This window comes from Coregonus clupeaformis, chromosome 12 (assembly GCF_020615455.1).
Source record: "Coregonus clupeaformis isolate EN_2021a chromosome 12, ASM2061545v1, whole genome shotgun sequence".
Lineage (NCBI taxonomy): Eukaryota > Metazoa > Chordata > Actinopteri > Salmoniformes > Salmonidae > Coregonus > Coregonus clupeaformis.
Window position 1 is genome coordinate 32,281,209 of NC_059203.1, and position 18,213 is coordinate 32,299,421.

Below are 18,213 nucleotides of genomic sequence, written 5' to 3' on the forward strand. Positions count from 1 at the left end.
CTACATTGATGAATTGCCCCCCCTGTTTTGATGCTGGAATAAGAGGCCTGCTATTTCCTTACAGAAATGCTAACAAAGAAGTAAGAAAAATCATTTGGCTAGCTAGCCTAGACTGACCTAGCCTAATCAAGCCTCCTCCCATTTGTTTCTACATTGATGAATCGCCCTGCTGCACTGATGTCAGATTAAGAGGCCTTTGATTTCCTTAGCCACCCATTGCTCATTCTTAATGGACAGGCTCTCTCAGCACAATGCTAAATTTGTCAATTAAAGGCGCAGTGGGATTGAATTAAAGCCTGGGCCTCTGATCCTTACAAAGAGGGGGGCTGCTGGAAACAACTGCTTTGAAAACACACTTAACAAACGAGTGTCCTAATTGATCCAAATTAATCTGCTTCTTGTTTGATGGATTCAGATCGCATCCGACTTTAAGAGCTTTGAGAGATAAAACCCTGTTACTCATACCGGCCGTAGAATCAGAAATGCAGTTTTAAAGGGGAAAGCATACTTCGGTGCGTGTTGTGAGTGTGCGGGTATTGATTGAGCTAGATCCGTTAGGTCCCTGCAGATCAGGTCGAAAGGAGAATTTCAACCAGGAGAGAATTTCTGTCTAGTTTTAGATTGTTTATCTGCTTTTGATACATTTCATGTAATTTTTTAAAACATGAATCTGAAACCCAGTAGTTTGAAGAAGAGCATTGGAGTTGACAGTTGATGACTTAAGGAAGTTTGACTGACAACAATTGTCTGGCCTTTTCAATACAGTAGAATAGATAAATAAGTAACTAACATGTTTACTCTTATTTTTTTGTGATGAAATCATTAGCTTTGTAGAGCAGAGAGAGCTCATGCCCTATTTCTGGTGGCGATGAAGCACCAGTATCTCACATCAATAAACCAGACACAAGAAGCTGTCAGATGTCTCCATTCCCACCTACACACACCACTGCATGTACACAAACACACACTCACACCAGCCCTGACTCCCTGTAGATATCTCTGTCCCACGAGACATCTAGACAGGGCCCCTGGCTACACCCAAAATGTCTTTCTCTTTCTTATCTCTCCCCCTTTTCTCCATCTCCCCCACAATACATGGTATTTCCCCCTCTCTCTCAGGGAGATCCACCTGCTATTGATCAATTTTTTCTATTTTATTTCCCTCTGTTCATCCTTCTCCTCACCTGGGCACCGGGGCTAAAGCAGGTGCATTTAAATAGCGAAGGCGCTTAGCTGGAGGATGAAAGGGGCTTTAGACAAAAGGTGCAGGAAGTTTTAAAAGCCATGGGGAGAATGAATCACTGTGGGATGGAAAGACAAAGGTATAGGTGAAGACGGTCAATTGGAAAAAGACAAGAGGAAAAGATACAACATATAGGGAGAGAGGGTAACTTGATAGGGAGAGGCTTTATAACAGTATAGAGCCGGGGAGACGAGGAAGAGATTGAGAAAGAGGGATTCTAAATGTGTATAGAGAGAGGGGAGAACAGTAAAGAGAAGTGAATATAAAGATAAGTGAGAGACTGAACAAGAGGACAGGTAGAATATGGCTAGAGAGAGGTTAAGAGAGTTGTAGCAAGAGATACATATTTTATTTATTTGTTTGTTTGTTCGCTTCATTCTGACGCTGCGTGTGCCCAGCCCATATGGGTTGATACTTCCCATCCAGTGTGTTCTGTGTCCCCTAACACTCTCCGTCCCCCTGTCCTCCCCCAGGTGCCTGTCGTGTGTGAACGGCTCCTTCCCGTGCCACTGGTGTAAGTACCGTCACATCTGCACCCAGAACGCCAACGACTGCTCCTTCCAGGAGGGCCACGTCAACGTGTCCGAGGTGAGTGTCACACTATTTCCTGTCCCTCCTTCTACATACACATACCCGAGTCCTACATGCCTTAAGGACTAGGGGATGTGGAACTAGGGGATGTTAAACCCACATTTGTGACCCAGTACCTGGATTCGGGCCTATGTAGCATCATTTGAAATTGTGTTTTTTACATTGGATAGAAGTAGAGACTCAGAGCTAGAACATTGTATATCATACACTGCAGTTGAGGAACAATGGGAAAGTAGGTCTGCTTTGAAAGTTGATAAACTTGTAACCCCACTTTTGAGAAAATGGCCCGTGAATGTTTTGGTGCACCTACTGGAGAGTTATTCTTTGTTTACAACCATTCAGCATCGTTCACACCCTCTTAATCCTCACCCTGCTTTAATGATTCACATGTGAGGCCATGTGCTAAACAGAGTGAATAAGGTAGTGTAGTAAACAACCAAAGATGTAAAGACTAAAAGTGGTGAAGGTAGTAGCAAAAAGTACTAGTAAAAATAAACTTTATCTGGTCCTTGGCCTATATCCTAATCTAACTTTGGTGCAGGTCATGTTTTTCACATTACTATCTCTGGTAAACATGCACTATATGAAACAAAATCTAACTTTATTTAGCACATGCACAGGATACAGAAAGTGTAAACAGTACAGTGAAATGGTTATTTGCATAGTGGAGTCTTTTGTTTAGACATATAGCTAGCTAGCTAAACAATGAACCATAATCCCAACTCATACTACCGTGCACCATGCATGAATTTGCAGGTAGCTAAAGCTAACTAACTATGTTCTAGCTAGCTAACATTACGATATAACTAGTAATGCAAATGGCTTTCTGAGATACAAATAATATTACTACACAGATCATATGCATAACATTAGCTACAGAGCCAGCCAGCTAATGTTAGCTAGCTAGCTATCAGTACACTTTAACTTGCAATGAAAACAACTTTCTGAAATGTATAATATCTGAAAATGTAGCTAGACTCTTACCCGTATACATGGATGAACGCTTCTCCCTCTGTCATGGATGCCATGGTTGCCCTTAGTTTGGATATGTAATCCAGAGACGGGTGTTTTATACAACAGCCTTGTGTTCTCTATTCGACACTCTCCACATTTGGCAATCATCTCTCTGCTTCCACCAGGCATCCCACTGATTTCAAAACTGTCAACTTCTTCTGTGACAACAACAGTGTTGATCCTGTTTCTTCCCCATGACTGTCATCAGAAGACTACAATGTCTGGTTCAATGAAAATGTTTTTACCTAAATCAAGGATTTCCTCATCGTCTGATTCATTTTCAGAGTCCGAGAGAGACAGCATGGCACAATCGTCCTCCAGAAAGTAGTCCATCACAAACGTTTTCCCACTGATCTTTGTCAATAGCGCCTGATACAGTTGAAGTCGGAAGTTTACATACACTTAGGTTGGAGTCATTAAAACTCGTTTTTCAACCACTCCACAAATGTCAAGTTAACAAACTTGAGTTTTGGCAAGTCGGTTAGGACATCTACTTTGTGCATGACACAAGTAATTTTATCAACAATTGTTTACAGACATATTATTTGACTTATAATTTACTGTATCACAATTCCAGTGGGTCAGAAGTTTACATACACTAAGTTGAATGTGCCTTTAAACAGCTTGGAAAATTCCAGAAAATGATGTCATGGCTTTAAAAGCCTCTGATAGGCTAATTGACATCATTTGAGTCAATTGGAGGTGTACCTGTGGATGTATTTCAAGGCCTACCTTCAAACTCAGTGCCTCTTTGCTTGACATCATGGAAAATCAAAAGAAATCAGCCAAGACCTCATAAAAAAATTGTAGACCTCCACAAGTCTGATTCATCCTTGGGAGCAATTTCCAAATGCCTGAAGGTACCACATTCATCTGTACAAACAATAGTATGCAAGTATAAACACCATGGGACCACGCAGCCGTCACACCACTCAGGAAGGAGACACGTTCTGTCTCCTAGAGATGAACGTACTTTGGTGTGAAAAGTGCAAATCAATCCCAAAACAACAGCAAAGGACCTTGTGAAGATGCTGGAGGAAACAGGTACAAAAGTATCTATATCCACAGTAAAATGAGTCCTATATCGACATACTTTTTGGAGAAATGTCCTCTGGTCTGATGAAACAAAAATAGAACTGTTTGGCCATAATGACCATCTTTATGTTTGGATGAAAAAGAGGGTGGCTTGCAAGCCGAAGAACACCATCCCAAGTGTGAAGAACGGGGGTGGCAGCATCATGCTGTGGGGGTGTTTTGCTGCAGGAGGGACTGGTGCACTTCACAAAATAGATGGCATCATGAGGAAGGAAAATTATATGGATATATTGAAGAAACATCTCAAGACATCAGTCAGGAAGTTACAGCTTGGTCGCAAATTGGTCTTCCAAATGGACAATGACCCCAAGCATACTTCCAAAGTTGTGGCAAAATGGCGTAAGGACAACAAAGTCAAGGTATTGGAGTGGCCATCACAAAGCCCTGACCTCAATCCTATAGAACATTTGTGGGCAGAACTGAAAAAGCTTTTGCAACCAAGGAGGCCTACAAACCTGACTCTGTTACACCAGCTCTGTCAGGAGGAATGGGCCAAAATTCACCCAACTTATTTTGGGAAGCTTGTAGAAGGCTATCCGAAACGTTTGACCCAAGTTAAACAATTCAACGACAATGCCACCAAATACTAATTGAGTGTATGTAAGCTTCTAACCCACTGGAAATGTGATGAAAGAAATGAAAGCTTAAATAAATAATTCTCTCTACTATTATTCTGACATTTCACATTCTTAAAATAAAGTTGTGATCCTAACTGACCTAAGACAGGGATTTTTTACAAGGATTATATGTCAGGAATTGTGAAAAACTGAGTTTGAATGTATTTGGCTAAGGTGTATGAAAACTTCCGACTTCAACTGTAACTTCAGGGCCGCATTGTTGAGAGCAGTAGCAACACTTTTTCAGTTCTTCATGATTTATTTCCAAAAAAGCTGTGATAGAAAGGATTTTCTACACATACTGAGCAGCTCATGTTATAGACAGAATCATGTTACATGGCAGACCAATCCAAACTCATCTCTTGGCATGTCCAACCCATCCATTTTCTTAGCCAATCATGGCTAGCGGGAAGGTTCCTGTATTTTTCCGTGGTTAAACCTACTAGGCTTGTAATTTAATCATTTTATTCATATTTACAGATGGCAGACAAGTTTGTTATTAAGGCACATTCATTTATTTAAAAAATTTTTTTAAAATTTTTTAGGTGGTAGATCAGCTTTAAAATTGCAGATATATTGTAACTTCCATCAATGTCATTGTCTGCATCACTTCCAATCCCCCATATGTTTCCAGAAATCCAGAAAAATGCATGTCAAAAATGTTATAAATTGATTTGCATTTTAATGAGGGAAATAAGTATTTGACCCCCTCTCAATCAGAAAGATTTCTGGCTCCCAGGTGTCTTTTATACAGGTAACGAGCTGAGATTAGGAGCACACTCTTAAAGGGAGTGCTCCTAATCTCAGCTTGTTACCTGTATAAAAGACACCTGTCCACAGAAGCAATCAATCAATCAGATTCCAAACTCTCCACCATGGCCAAGACCAAAGAGCTCTCCAAGGATATCAGGGACAAGATTGTAGACCTACACAAGGCTGGAATGGGCTACAAGACCATCGCCAAGCAGCTTGGTGAGAAGGTGACAACAGTTGGTGCGATTATTCGCAAATGGAAGAAACACAAAATAACTGTCAATCTCCCTCGGCCTGGGGCTCCATGCAAGATCTCACATCGTGGAGTTGCAATGATCATGAGAACAGTGAGGAATCAGCCCAGAACTACACGGGAGGATCTTGTCAATGATCTCAAGGCAGCTGGGACCATAGTCACCAAGAAAACAATTGGTAACACACTACGCCGTGAAGGACTGAAATCCTGCAGTGCCCGTAAGGTCCCCCTGCTCAAGAAAGCACATATACAGGGCCGTCTGAAGTTTGCCAATGAACATCTAAAAGTTTCAGAGGAAAACTGGGTGAAAGTGTTGTGGTCAGATGAGACCAAAATTGAGCTCTTTGGCATCAACTCAACTCGCCGTGTTTGGAGGAGGAGGAATGCTGCCTATGACCCCAATAACACCATTCCCACCATCAAACATGGAGGTGGAAACATTATGCTTTGGGGGTGTTTTTCTGCTAAGGGGACAGGACAACTTCACCGCATCAAAGGGAGGATGGACAGTCAAATCTTGGGTGAGAAACCTCCTTCCCTCAGCCAGGGCATTGAACACGGGTCGTGGATGGGTATTCCAGCATGACAATCACCCAAAACACACGGCCAAGGCAACAAAGGAGTGGCTCAAGAAGAAGCACATTTAGGTCCTGGAGTGGCCTAGCCAGTCTCCAGACCTTAATCCCATAGAAAATCTGTGGAGGGAGATGAAGGTTTGAGTTGCCAAACGTCAGCCTCGAAACCTTAATGACTTGGAGAAGATCTGCAAAGAGGAGTGGAACAAAATCCCTCCTGAGATGTGTGCAAACCTGGTGGCCAACTACAAGAAACGTCTGACCTCTGTGATTGCCAACAAGCGTTTTGCCACCAAGTACTAAGTCATGTTTTGCAGAGGGGTCAAATACTTATTTCCCTCATTAAAATGCAAATCAATTTATAAAATTTTTGACATGCGTTTTTCTGGATTTTTTTGTTGTTATTCTGTCTCTCGCTGTTCAAATAAATCTACCATTAAAATTATAGACTGATCATGTCTTTGTCAGTGGGCAAACGTACAAATTCAGCATACAGACAGTGGGCAGAACAAGTATTTGATACACTGCCGATTTTGCAGGTTTTCCTACTTACAAAGCATGTAGAGGTCTGTAATTTTTTATCATAGGTACACTTCAACTGTGAGAGACAAATTGAGAATTTATTTTCCAGAAAATCACATTGTAGGATTTTTTATAAAATGCAAATGAATTACTTAAAAATCATACAATGTGATTTTCTGGATGTTTGTTTTAGATTCCGTCTCTCACAGTTGAAGTGTACCAATGATACAAATTACAGACCTCAACATGCTTTGTAAGTAGGAAAACCTGCAAAATCGGCAGTGTATCAAATACTTGTTCTCCCCACTGTATATGGGACGGCTGCCAAGCCTTTGGTCCTTAAATGAAATCAGTGTACTTTTTTTTTATTTATCACAGTTTTCTTTAACCAATTATGTTCTTTAATGCAAGGCCAACAGACAAGGTCCTTACTTTTTCCCCCTTCCACTTTCCTCTTCCATTTTTGTGGTAATGCTGCAATTATTTGGTTGTAATTTTGGGTAGAGCAGACATTTCCATATGTTTTTGTTAGCGGCATGCACACTGATAACTCCACCAATCCTACCGATGATATCATTTATGAAGATTATACCTTTTTAAACATTTTGTCAAAAAAAAGAAGGTTCTTTATCAATTAGGATATTTCAGTTTAAACACAATATTTGTTGCATTATTTGTTCTGTCGTTTCTGGAGGATTAAATTGAAATTGCAACCAACTTTCTATGGCTTGTTTTAGAAATAGTGATGTTTGCGAGATTATTTCCTTTTCAAATAACTGAAAGTGAGAGGTTGTAATCTGAATAAAGGGAAAAAGGCCATTCTTGAACATTGGGTGAGACAATCTTACTAATTTGCTAGAGAACCAGTTCCGATTTAAGTATAACTTTTGTATGACTGAAGCTTTTAGTGATAGGTCTAATGGTTTAATATTTAATAATTTTTGTCCTCCAAATTCATATTCATTATATAAATAGGCCCGTTTAATTTTGTCTGGCTTGCTGTTCCAAATAAAATGGAATATTTGTTTTACTTTCTGAGAAATAGCCATTATTTACTATTTTACACCTAGGGTTACTATACATGATATTAACCCATGTTATAAGAGATTCTCCAAAATTGAAATGCTCCAGGCATTTATATATACAGTGGGGGAAAAAAGTATTTAGTCAGCCACCAATTGTGCAAGTTCTCCCACTTAAAAAGATGAGAGAGGCCTGTAATTTTCATCATACGTACACGTCAACTATGACAGACAAAATGAGAGAAAAAAATCCAGAAAATCACATTGTAGGATTTTTAATGAATTTATTTGCAAATTATGGTGGAAAATAAGTATTTGGTCAATAACAAAAGTTTCTCAATACTTTATTATATACCCTTTGTTGGCAATGACACATGTCAAACGTTTTCTGTAAGTCTTCACAAGGTTTTCACACACTGTTGCTAGTATTTTGGCCCATTCCTCCATGCAGATCTCCTCTAGAGCAGTGATGTTTTGGGGCTGTCGCTGGGCAACACGGACTTTCAACTCCCTCCAAAGATTTTCTATGGGGTTGAGATCTGGAGACTGGCTAGGCCACTCCAGGACCTTGAAATGCTTCTTACGAAGCCACTCCTTCGTTGCCCGGGCGGTGTGTTTGGGATCATTGTCATGCTGAAAGACCTAGCCACGTTTCATCTTCAATGCCCTTGCTGATGGAAGGAGGTTTTCACTAAAAATATCACGATACATGGCCCCATTCATTCTTTACTTTACACGGATCAGTCGTCCTGGTCCGTTTGCAGAAAAACAGCCCCAAAGCATGATGTTTCCACCCCCATGCTTCACAGTAGGTATGGTGTTCTTTGGATGCAACTCAGCATTCTTTGTCCTCCAAACACGACGAGTTGAGTTTTTACCAAAAAGTTATATTTTCGTTTCATCTGACCATATGACATTCTCCCAATCCTCTTCTGGATCATCCAAATGCACTCTAGCAAACTTCAGACGGGCCTGGACATGTACTGGCTTAAGCAGGGGGACACGTCTGGCACTGCAGGATTTGAGTCCCTGGCGGCGTAGTGTGTTACTGATGGTAGGCTTTGTTACTTTGGTCCCAGCTCTCTGCAGGTCATTCACTAGGTCCCCCCGTGTGGTTCTGGGATTTTAACTTTAAGCATCAGTTGTCAGAGCACCTTACCGATCACTGCACCTGTACACAGCCCATCTGAAATTAGCCCACCCAACTACCTCATCCCTATATTGTTATTTAATTTGCTCTTTTGCACCCCAGTATCTCTATTTGCACATAATCTCTTGCACATCTAGCATTCCAGTGTTAATACTATTGTAATTATTCTGCACTATAGCCTATTTATTGCCTTACCTCCATAACTTGCTACATTTGCACACACTGTATATATATTTTCTGTTGTATTTCTGACTTTATGTTTTTTTTTACCCCATATGTAACTCTGTGTTGTTTTTGTTGCACTACTTTGCTTTGTCTTGGCCAGGTCGCAGTTGTAAATGAGAACCTGTTCTCAACTGGCTTACCTGGTTAAATAAAGGTGAAATAAAAATAAAATAAAAAAGATTCAGTCTTCCCAGCCTGGTGCAGGTCTACAATTTTGTTTCTGGTGTCCTTTGACAGCTCTTTGGGTCTTGGCCATAGTGGAGTTTGGAGTGTGACTGTTTGAGGTTGTGGACAGGTGTCTTTTATACTGATAACAAGTTCAAACAGGTGCCATTAATACAGGTAACGAGTGGAGGACAGAGGAGCCTCTTAAAGAAGAAGTTACAGGTCTGTGAGAGCCAGAAATATTGCTTGTTTGTAGGTGACCAAATACTTATTTTCCACCATACTTTGCAAATAAATTCATTAAAAATCCTACAATGTGATTTTCTGGATTTTTTTTCTTCTCAATTTGTCTGTCATAGTTGACGTGTACCTATGATGAAAATTACAGGCCTCTCTCATCTTTTTAAGTGGGAGAACTTGCACAATTGGTGGCTGACTAAATACTTTTCCCCCCACTGTATCAACATACACACTCCATTTTCTTCATCTCTACCATCATAGTCCTTCGTACACTATACAGTCATCTCTCACACACATACACACACACACACATACACGTATGGACACACACACACACACACACATCCTCTCTCTCTAAACACATATTTTATATGTAGACTTATTGTCAAATGTTCATGAATGCATATCCACTGTCCGACCAATTGACTGACTGTCATGCTTTACTTTTAAGCATATTCCATCTGATTCAGCCTGAAACAAACTACACACAGACAGACAGACAGACACACACATCCCTGTGTGTTTACAGTCCAGCTCTGAGCTTCCCTTTTCAACCGTTCCACCTATCCTCTAGACAGGATTACAGTCTGTGCAGGTTGGACAGCCTTCTTATTTACAGACACCTCTAATTGGTCAAACTCAATCAAATTACACACAAACCCTCAGTCTTATCTATTCTCCAACCGTAGTGGTGTATAACATTAGTGGGATAGCCTAGCATTAGTTCTGTATTGTTAGCATAGGAGTGCTAGCCCGGACTCTGGCTCTCTGGCCAAGCAGCAACGTGGACTTGCCTTCACGGCTCGGAGAGTAAATGATGCGGATTAGCACTCCCATCTGTAAGACATGGGGTGTGCTGGCTATGCTAGTATATTATGTTTGTGGGTGAGTGGAACTGAGGGGGAAAGGCCTGATAAACAGGAAAGGCCTGTGGGGATGCAGAGATGGAGAGGGAGGGAGAGAGAGGGAGATGGGGAGGGAGAGGTCTGTGCATGGAGGGAGGGAGGGAGATGGAGGGAGGAAGGCAGGCAGGCAGTGAGCGATGGGGAGGGAGAGAGATGTGGAAGAGGAGAGAGGTCTGTGGAGAAGGGGAGAGGGGGAGGAAGAGATGTGGAGGAAGGGAGAGTCCTGTGGAGAAGGAGAGAGGGAGGGAGTGAGATGGAATGAAAGCGTGTGTGCATATGTGTGCCGTCTCCGGGTCTTATCTGAGCAAAGCACAACCCAGACGGGCGAGCCAAAGGGGGATGGTGTAATATCCCATCCCTCTATATCCCATCTATCTCCCCACAGTTGGTATTGCTCAGGAATATCTATTTTCCCCCATTTCACATCCTCTACCATTTCACTTCCTCTACCATTTCACTTTCTCTACCAATTTCTATCCCCTCCCTTTTCTCTTTCCCTTCTTTTTCAAATTTCCTCCAATTTTCCTCCCATTATTCTCTCCTTTTTTTCTCTTCCCACTCATTTATTTTATTCTACCTCCCTGTTCCACTCCTCCTCTTGTTTCCTTCTATCACTATTTATCTCTCTCTCTCACTCTCACTCTCACTCTCTCTCTCACTCTCACTCTCTCACTCTCTCACTCTCTCACTCTCTCACTCTCACTCTCACTCTCACTCTCACTCTCACTCTCACTCTCACTCTCTCTCTCTCACTCTCACTCTCACACGTCCATTTTCTCAGGCCAGACTGGATAGTTCTCTCAGTGAGTCTGTTGCCGCTCTCTCATTTGTAATCATTAGAGCTGCTTTTTGTTTCAGCCATAATAAAACAATGATTTCCAGATAGAATGTATCTCCTCGATGCTAATTAGACCATGGATTAAAGTGACACCACGGAAAGCAGTGTGTAGCCTTGCCATGCACCCCCCCTCCTTTCCCGTCTCTCCATACCTTCTTACTCTCCATACTCTCTTTCCTCCCCTTTTGATTGTCACTCCTTTCTCTCTCTCTCTCTCTCTCTCTCTCTCTCTCTCTCTCTCTCTCTCTCTCTCTCTCTCTCTCTCTCGCTCTCTCTCGCTCTCTCTCTCTCGCACTCTCTCTCTCGCACTCTCTCTCTCTCTCTCTCTCTCTCTCTCTCTCTCTCTCTCTCTCTCTCTCTCTCTCTCTCTCTCTCTCTCTCTCTCTCTCTCTCTCTCTCTCTCTCTCTCTCTCTCTGTATACAGCTGAAGTTGAAAGTTTACTTGCACTTAGGTTGGAGTCATTAAAACTAATTTTTCAACCACTCCACAAGTTTCTTGTTATCAAACTCTAGTTTTGGCAAGTCGGTAAGGACATAATTTGTCCAACAATTGTTTACAGACAGATTATTTCACTTATAATTCACTGTATCACAATTCCAGTGGGTCAGAAGTTTACATACACTAAGTTGACTGTGCCTTTAAACAGCTTGGAAAATTCCAGAAAATGGTGTCATGGCTTTAGAAGCTTCTGATAGGCTAATTGTCATCATTTGAGTCAATTGAAGGTGTACCTGTGGATGTATTTCAAGGACTACCTTCAAACTCAGTGCCTCTTTGCTTGAGATCATGGGAAAATCACCCAAGACCTCAGAAAATAAATTGTAGACCTCCACAAGTCTGGTTCATCCTTGGGAGCAATTTCCAAACGCCTGAAGGTACCACATTCATCTGTACAAACAATAGTATGCAAGTATAAACACCATGGGACCACGCAGCCGGCATACCGCTCAGGAAGGAGACGCGGTATGTCTCCTAGAGATAAATGTACTTTAGGTGCGAAAAGTGCAAATCAATCCCAGAACATCAGCAAATGACCTTTTGAAGATACTGGAGGAAACAGGTACAAAAGTATCTATATCCACAGTAAAACGAGTCCTATATCGACGTAACCTGAAAGGCCGCTAAGCAAGGAAGAAGCCACTGCTCCAAAACCACCATAAAAAAGCCATACTACGGTTTGCAACTGCACATGGGGACAAAGATCATACTTTTTGGAGAAATGTCCTCTGGTCTGATGAAACAAAAACAGAACTATTTGGCCATAATGACCATCATAACGTTTGGAGGAAAAAGGGGGATGCTTGCAAGCCGAAGAACACCATCCCAACCGTGAAGCACGGGGGTGGCAGCATCATGCTGTGGGGGTGCTTTGCTGCAGGAGGGACTGGTGCACTTCACAAAACAGCTGGCATCATGAGGAAGGTAAATTATGTGGATATATTGAAGCAACATCTCAAGACATCAGTCAGGAAGTTAAAGCTTCGTCGCTAATGTGTCTTCCAAATGGACAATGACCCCAAGCATACTTCCAATGTTGTGGCAAAATGACTTAAGGACAACAAAGTCAAGGTATTGGATGGCCATCACAAAGCCCTGACCTCAACCCTATAGAACATTTGTGGGAAAAACTGAAAAACCGTGTGCGAGCAAGGAGGCCTACAAACCTGACTCAGTTACACCAGCTCTGTCAGGAGGAATGGGCCAAAATTCACCCAACTTATTGTGGGACGCTTGTGGAAGGCTACCCGAAACATTTGACCCAAGTTAAACAATTTAAAGGCAATGCTACCAAATACTAATTGAGTGTATGTAAACTTCTGACCCACTGGGAATGTGATGAAATAAATAAAAGCTGGAATAAATCATTCTCGCTACTATTAATCTGACATTTCACATTCTTAAAATAAAGTGGTGATCCTAACTGACCTAAGACAGGGAATTTTTACTAGGATTAAATGTCAGGAATTGTGAAAAACATAGTTTAAATGTATTTGGCTAAGGTGTATGTAAACTTCCGACTTCAGCTGTATATACACTGAGTATACCAAACACCTTTCTAATATTGCGTTGAACACCCTCCGTTTTGCCCTCAGAAAAGCCTAAATTTGTCCGGCCATGGACACTACAAGGTGTCGAAAGCGTTCCATGTTGACTACAATTTTTTCCACAGCTATGTAATGTTGGCTGGATGTCCTTTGGATGGTGGACCATTCTTGATACACACAGGAAACTGTTGAATATGAAAAATCCGACAACGTTGCAGTTCTTTACACAAACCGGTGTGCCTGGCACGTACTACCATGCCCTGTTAAATAGCTTGTCTTGCCCATTCATCCTCTGAATGGCACAATCCATGTTTCAAATGTCTCAAGGCTTAATTTTTATTTTTATTTTTTACCAGTGTCCTCCCCTTCATCTATAATATAATATAATATAATAATATAATATGCCATTTAGCAGACGCTTTTATCCAAAGCGACTTACAGTCGTGCGTGCATACATTTTTGTTTATGGGTGGTCCCGGGGATCGAACCCACTACCTTGGCGTTACAAGCGCCGTGCTCTACCAGCTGAGCTACAGAGGACCACCAATCTACACTGATTGAAGTGGATTCAACAAGTTACATCAATAAGGGATCATATCTTTCACCTGGATTCACCTGGTCAGTCTGTCATGGAAATAGCATAATGTTTTGTATACTCAGTGTACATCTCCATTTCAACCTATCTCTCCCTTTCTCTTCTTCCCTTTTCCTGTCTTTCTTCAGCCCCCCCCCCCCATCCTCCCCCCCTGTCTCCCCACCCCGTCCCTCCTTCCCCCACATATCCTTGCCTTTCAGTGGGAGAAGGAGACAAGCACGGGCCATGTTTAATAAAATATAACCTTTTCAAGTGGGAGAACAGAAAGAGCGAGCAAGAACATCTCTCTTCTCCTCCACCCACTTCAGTACCTCTCTCTGTTATCTCCCCCTACGCACGCACGCACACACATATACATACATACACACACACATTCACTATTCAGCTCCTCGAACGCCCCATGCGATAGAGGGAAATGGTCAGATTCATCTTAATAGAGGAGAGGGAGATGGGAGAAAGGAAGGAGAGAAACAGAGGGAAGAATAGAGCGACTGGCAATAAAGCCACAGATTACATTTTCAGAGTGACAGTTAATTTTTCAAATGTTCTCGCAGGATTTAGAGAGGGAAGGAGGGATGGGATGAGGGAGGGAGGAAACGGAGGTGATGGGTGAAGTAACTGTGGGCGTCCAGAGCCAGATGGACCGTAAGTCGACCGTGACCGAATGGCTCCTCCTTGTTAACCCTCCGCTCAGCACCGCGGTCGACAACCACATGACTCGCTGCGAACACTAGCTCCTAAGAACATTCCAGTCCCTTCCAGAAATATATGAATGGAGACTTGTTTCCACTTCATAATCTGATTTCCATCACTTTAAACGTGATCGCCGAAGTATCGGGTGCTCATCTCATCTTTCCTTCCCTCTCTTTTCCATTCTAATTTATTTAATTGGTAACGAGCAGATCAGTAAGTCACATACAGTACCGACTGCTGACACCAATGATGCAGTATGTACATTCAGCGCTATACAGCAATGTAATTCACAGTTTCTGCACTGTCACACGGCTCCTCAATAACATTCCCACACACTCATTTTGTGTATATCTCTCTTTTCCGAGAAAGAGAGGAGTGAGATTTGGATCTGGTCCCTGAATGATGAACAGAACAACTCTCCTCTCCTCAGAATGTATAGTTGCCCGTACTCGTCTATTTTTAGCCAACACGATCAGGGGTTTCTTTGTCCCCTTCCTACCGTGAATTTTTTTTTACATGATACAAGCGAGTGGCTCCCAAGTAGAGCACTCATTTAAGAGCTAACTCTTTTACTTGAAGGTGGCGGTAGCTGCAGTACCTGGCAGCTTCAAATGCACGAACAGAAGCTAGTGAAAGCAAGGCTCCTTAAAGCAGGTCCTGGTCCAGGACAAATCTTAGACAGCCAAACACTATGCTAACATTTCTTTGCTGAACTGTAATCAAGTGTAAACCTTTTTTTATGATTTTGAGTAGTGTAAAAATTTTATGGCAGCAGATGTTTGCCATGACATATTTCGACCCCAACTTTGTAAACCAAGGTCTAAGCGCGATTCACATCTTTGTTTTTATCCACAGTGACATTATGAATACTGCATCCTCAACATTGATCACCTTGTCCTCCCTAAATGTCACACCCACCTCTTTTTGCAGCCTTGCCAATGAGGACTGACAGACTGTTGAAATGAATTTCTTAAAACCACTTAGACTTAATTGAAAGTCATTCTCTCTTGTTCACATGCACAACTGCGCACACACATAACACGTCTCCCCCATACACACACACACACACACACACACACACACACACACACACACACGAGTCCCCGACTGTGTGTGTTTAGTCACAGTATATTGCTGTGGTTTAATTATTCAGGGTGTATTAAATGTTGATTTCCGCAGACCCACTGAGTCTCTAGCCTGCCTGCCTTAATGGAGACCACAGATGAATATTGCATCTTTCCAGTCAGAGAAAGAGAGGGAGAACACAGTCAGAGAGAGGAATGGAAGAAAAGAAGGTAGGATGCACAGTCACCGAGAGGGATAGACTGAAGGAGAGGTAAATGGAGAGAAGGGCAAAGGCAGATTTGAAATGAGAGAGGGAAAGATTGAGAGAGAAGGTGATATTGATGAACAGAGAAGAGAAGTGCAGGCAGAGTGCAGATGAGAGAAAGATGGAGGGAGAGACTGAATAGAAAGACTTTGGGTAGAGGGAGATTTGTGTAGGTAGAGGGAGACTGAAAATGAGGGGGGAGGTAGAGAGAGAGGTATTTAAAGACTGAACATGATGGAGAGGCAGAGATGGAGAGAGGGCAATACATAGACTGAAGGATAATGGTAGGCAGAGAGAGAGAAGTGCCGTTGGCTGTCCCGTCTCGTGAGGTTTCCTAGCTGGCTCTGTTTGGTGCAGGTTAGGAGGATGTTATTTTTTGAAAAGTTGTCTGCACTGATTCCATCACTTCCACCATTTCACAGCCATGCAGAATTTAGTTCCTAGACATCATAGAGCAGTGGTTCCCAAACAAGAGGGCGTGAGCCCATGTGGGGTCGCCTAATATGAAAATGGGGTTGCAGGAGAATTTACAAAATCCTTAAACTATATATATATATATATATATATATATATATATATATATATATATATATATATATATATATATATATATATATATATATATATATATATATATATATTATAATGTTGTCTTTCTATGTCAAAATCATTGTAATGTGATTAACCTTAAAAATCTCAATGAAAATTATTCAAATCTAAAGGATCAAATTAAACCAGAGAATGCACTTAGATCATGGGAAAAGGCTGCACTTGACCGTTGCACTTGAATCATTCCCACAGTGAATGGCTAGGCCTGCTATGCTATGAAACCACACACTATTGCAGAGACTTTGATATTACCTGCCGCAATTGATATGGTGATAACAATATTTTGGGAGACAGAGGCACAGCAATTCACATCAATACCTTTGTCAGATAAGTGTTAAACAAAGAAGGTATGCTATTGCTAGCAAGCAAGAGGAAACTGACTGAACGACTCAAACTCCCCAGCGTATGCTTTCCAAATGGACGTTAGCTGTGAGGTCCGAGATGCCCATGCATTAACTTCTATTTGCTATACATGTCGGGGTATGCTATTTGTGAGGACATATTGTTCTGTCTCACGATTCCCGAGCATGAAACTGCACAGGGGATTTTCAGTGTGCTGCGTGGCTATATTGAAGAAAAACAGATTCCATGGGATCGAATGGTGCTCCATCTATGGCAGGCAGGCCTCTGCACTCTAGTTATGAATGTGTCTCCCTCTGCCATGTGGATGCGTTGCATGATACACCGCGAGCAACTGGCAGCAAAAGAGCTGAGCACAGAACTTGGAGATACAGTGGGGGAAAAAAATATTTAGTCAGCCACCAATTGTGCAAGTTCTACCACTTAAAAAGATGAGAGAGGCCTGTAATTTCCATCATAGGTACACGTCAACTATGACAGACAAATTGAGAATTTATTTTCCAGAAAATCACATTGTAGGATTTTTTATGAATTTATTTGCAAATTATGGTGGAAAATAAGTATTTGGTCACCTACAAACAAGCAAGATTTCTGGCTCTCACAGACCTGTAACTTCTTCTTTAAGAGACTCCTCTGTCCTCCACTCGTTACCTGTATTAATGGCACCTGTTTGAACTTGTTATCAGTATAAAAGTCACCTGTCCACAACCTCAAACAGTCACACTCCAAACTCCACTATGGCCAAGACCAAAGAGCTGTCAAAGGACACCAGAAACAAAATTGTAGACATGCACCAGGCTGAGAAGACTGAATCTGCAATAGGTAAGCAGCTTGGTTTGAAGAAATCAACTGTGGGAGCAATTATTTTGAAATGGAAGTCATACAAGACCACTGATAATCTCCCTCGATCTGGGGCTCCACGCAAGATCTCACCCCGTGGGGTCAAAATGATCACAAGAACGGTGAGCAAAAATCCCAGAACCACACGGGGGGACCTAGTGAATGACCTGCAGAGAGCTGGGACCAAAGTAACAAAGCCTACCATCAGTAACACACTACGCCGCCAGGGACTCAAATCCTGCAGTGCCAGACGTGCCCCCCTGCTTAAGCCAGTACATGTCCAGGCCCGTCTGAAGTTTGCTAGAGTGTATTTGGATGATCCAGAAGAGGATTGGGAGAATGTCATATGGTCAGATGAAACGAAAATAGAACTTTTTGGTAAAAACTCAACTCGTCGTGTTTGGAGGACAAAGAATGCTGAGTTGCATCCAAAGAACACCATACCTACTGTGAAGCATGGGGGTGGAAACATCATGCTTTGGGGCTGTTTTTCTGCAAAGGGACCAGGACGACTGATCCGTGTAAAGGA

At 42.0% G+C, this 18,213-nt stretch overlaps 1 protein-coding gene across 1 annotated transcript in view; it reads left to right on the top strand.

Moving 5' to 3' along the window:
• The window catches only part of LOC121551550 (plexin-A1-like), a 347,386-nt gene that overhangs the window by 193,067 nt on the left and 136,106 nt on the right, over nt 1-18,213 (top strand). The window contains exon 9 of the mRNA XM_045223805.1: nt 1,717-1,831. Within this exon, the coding sequence (XP_045079740.1) occupies nt 1,717-1,831 (115 nt within the window). The remainder of the gene's footprint in view (nt 1-1,716; nt 1,832-18,213) is intronic.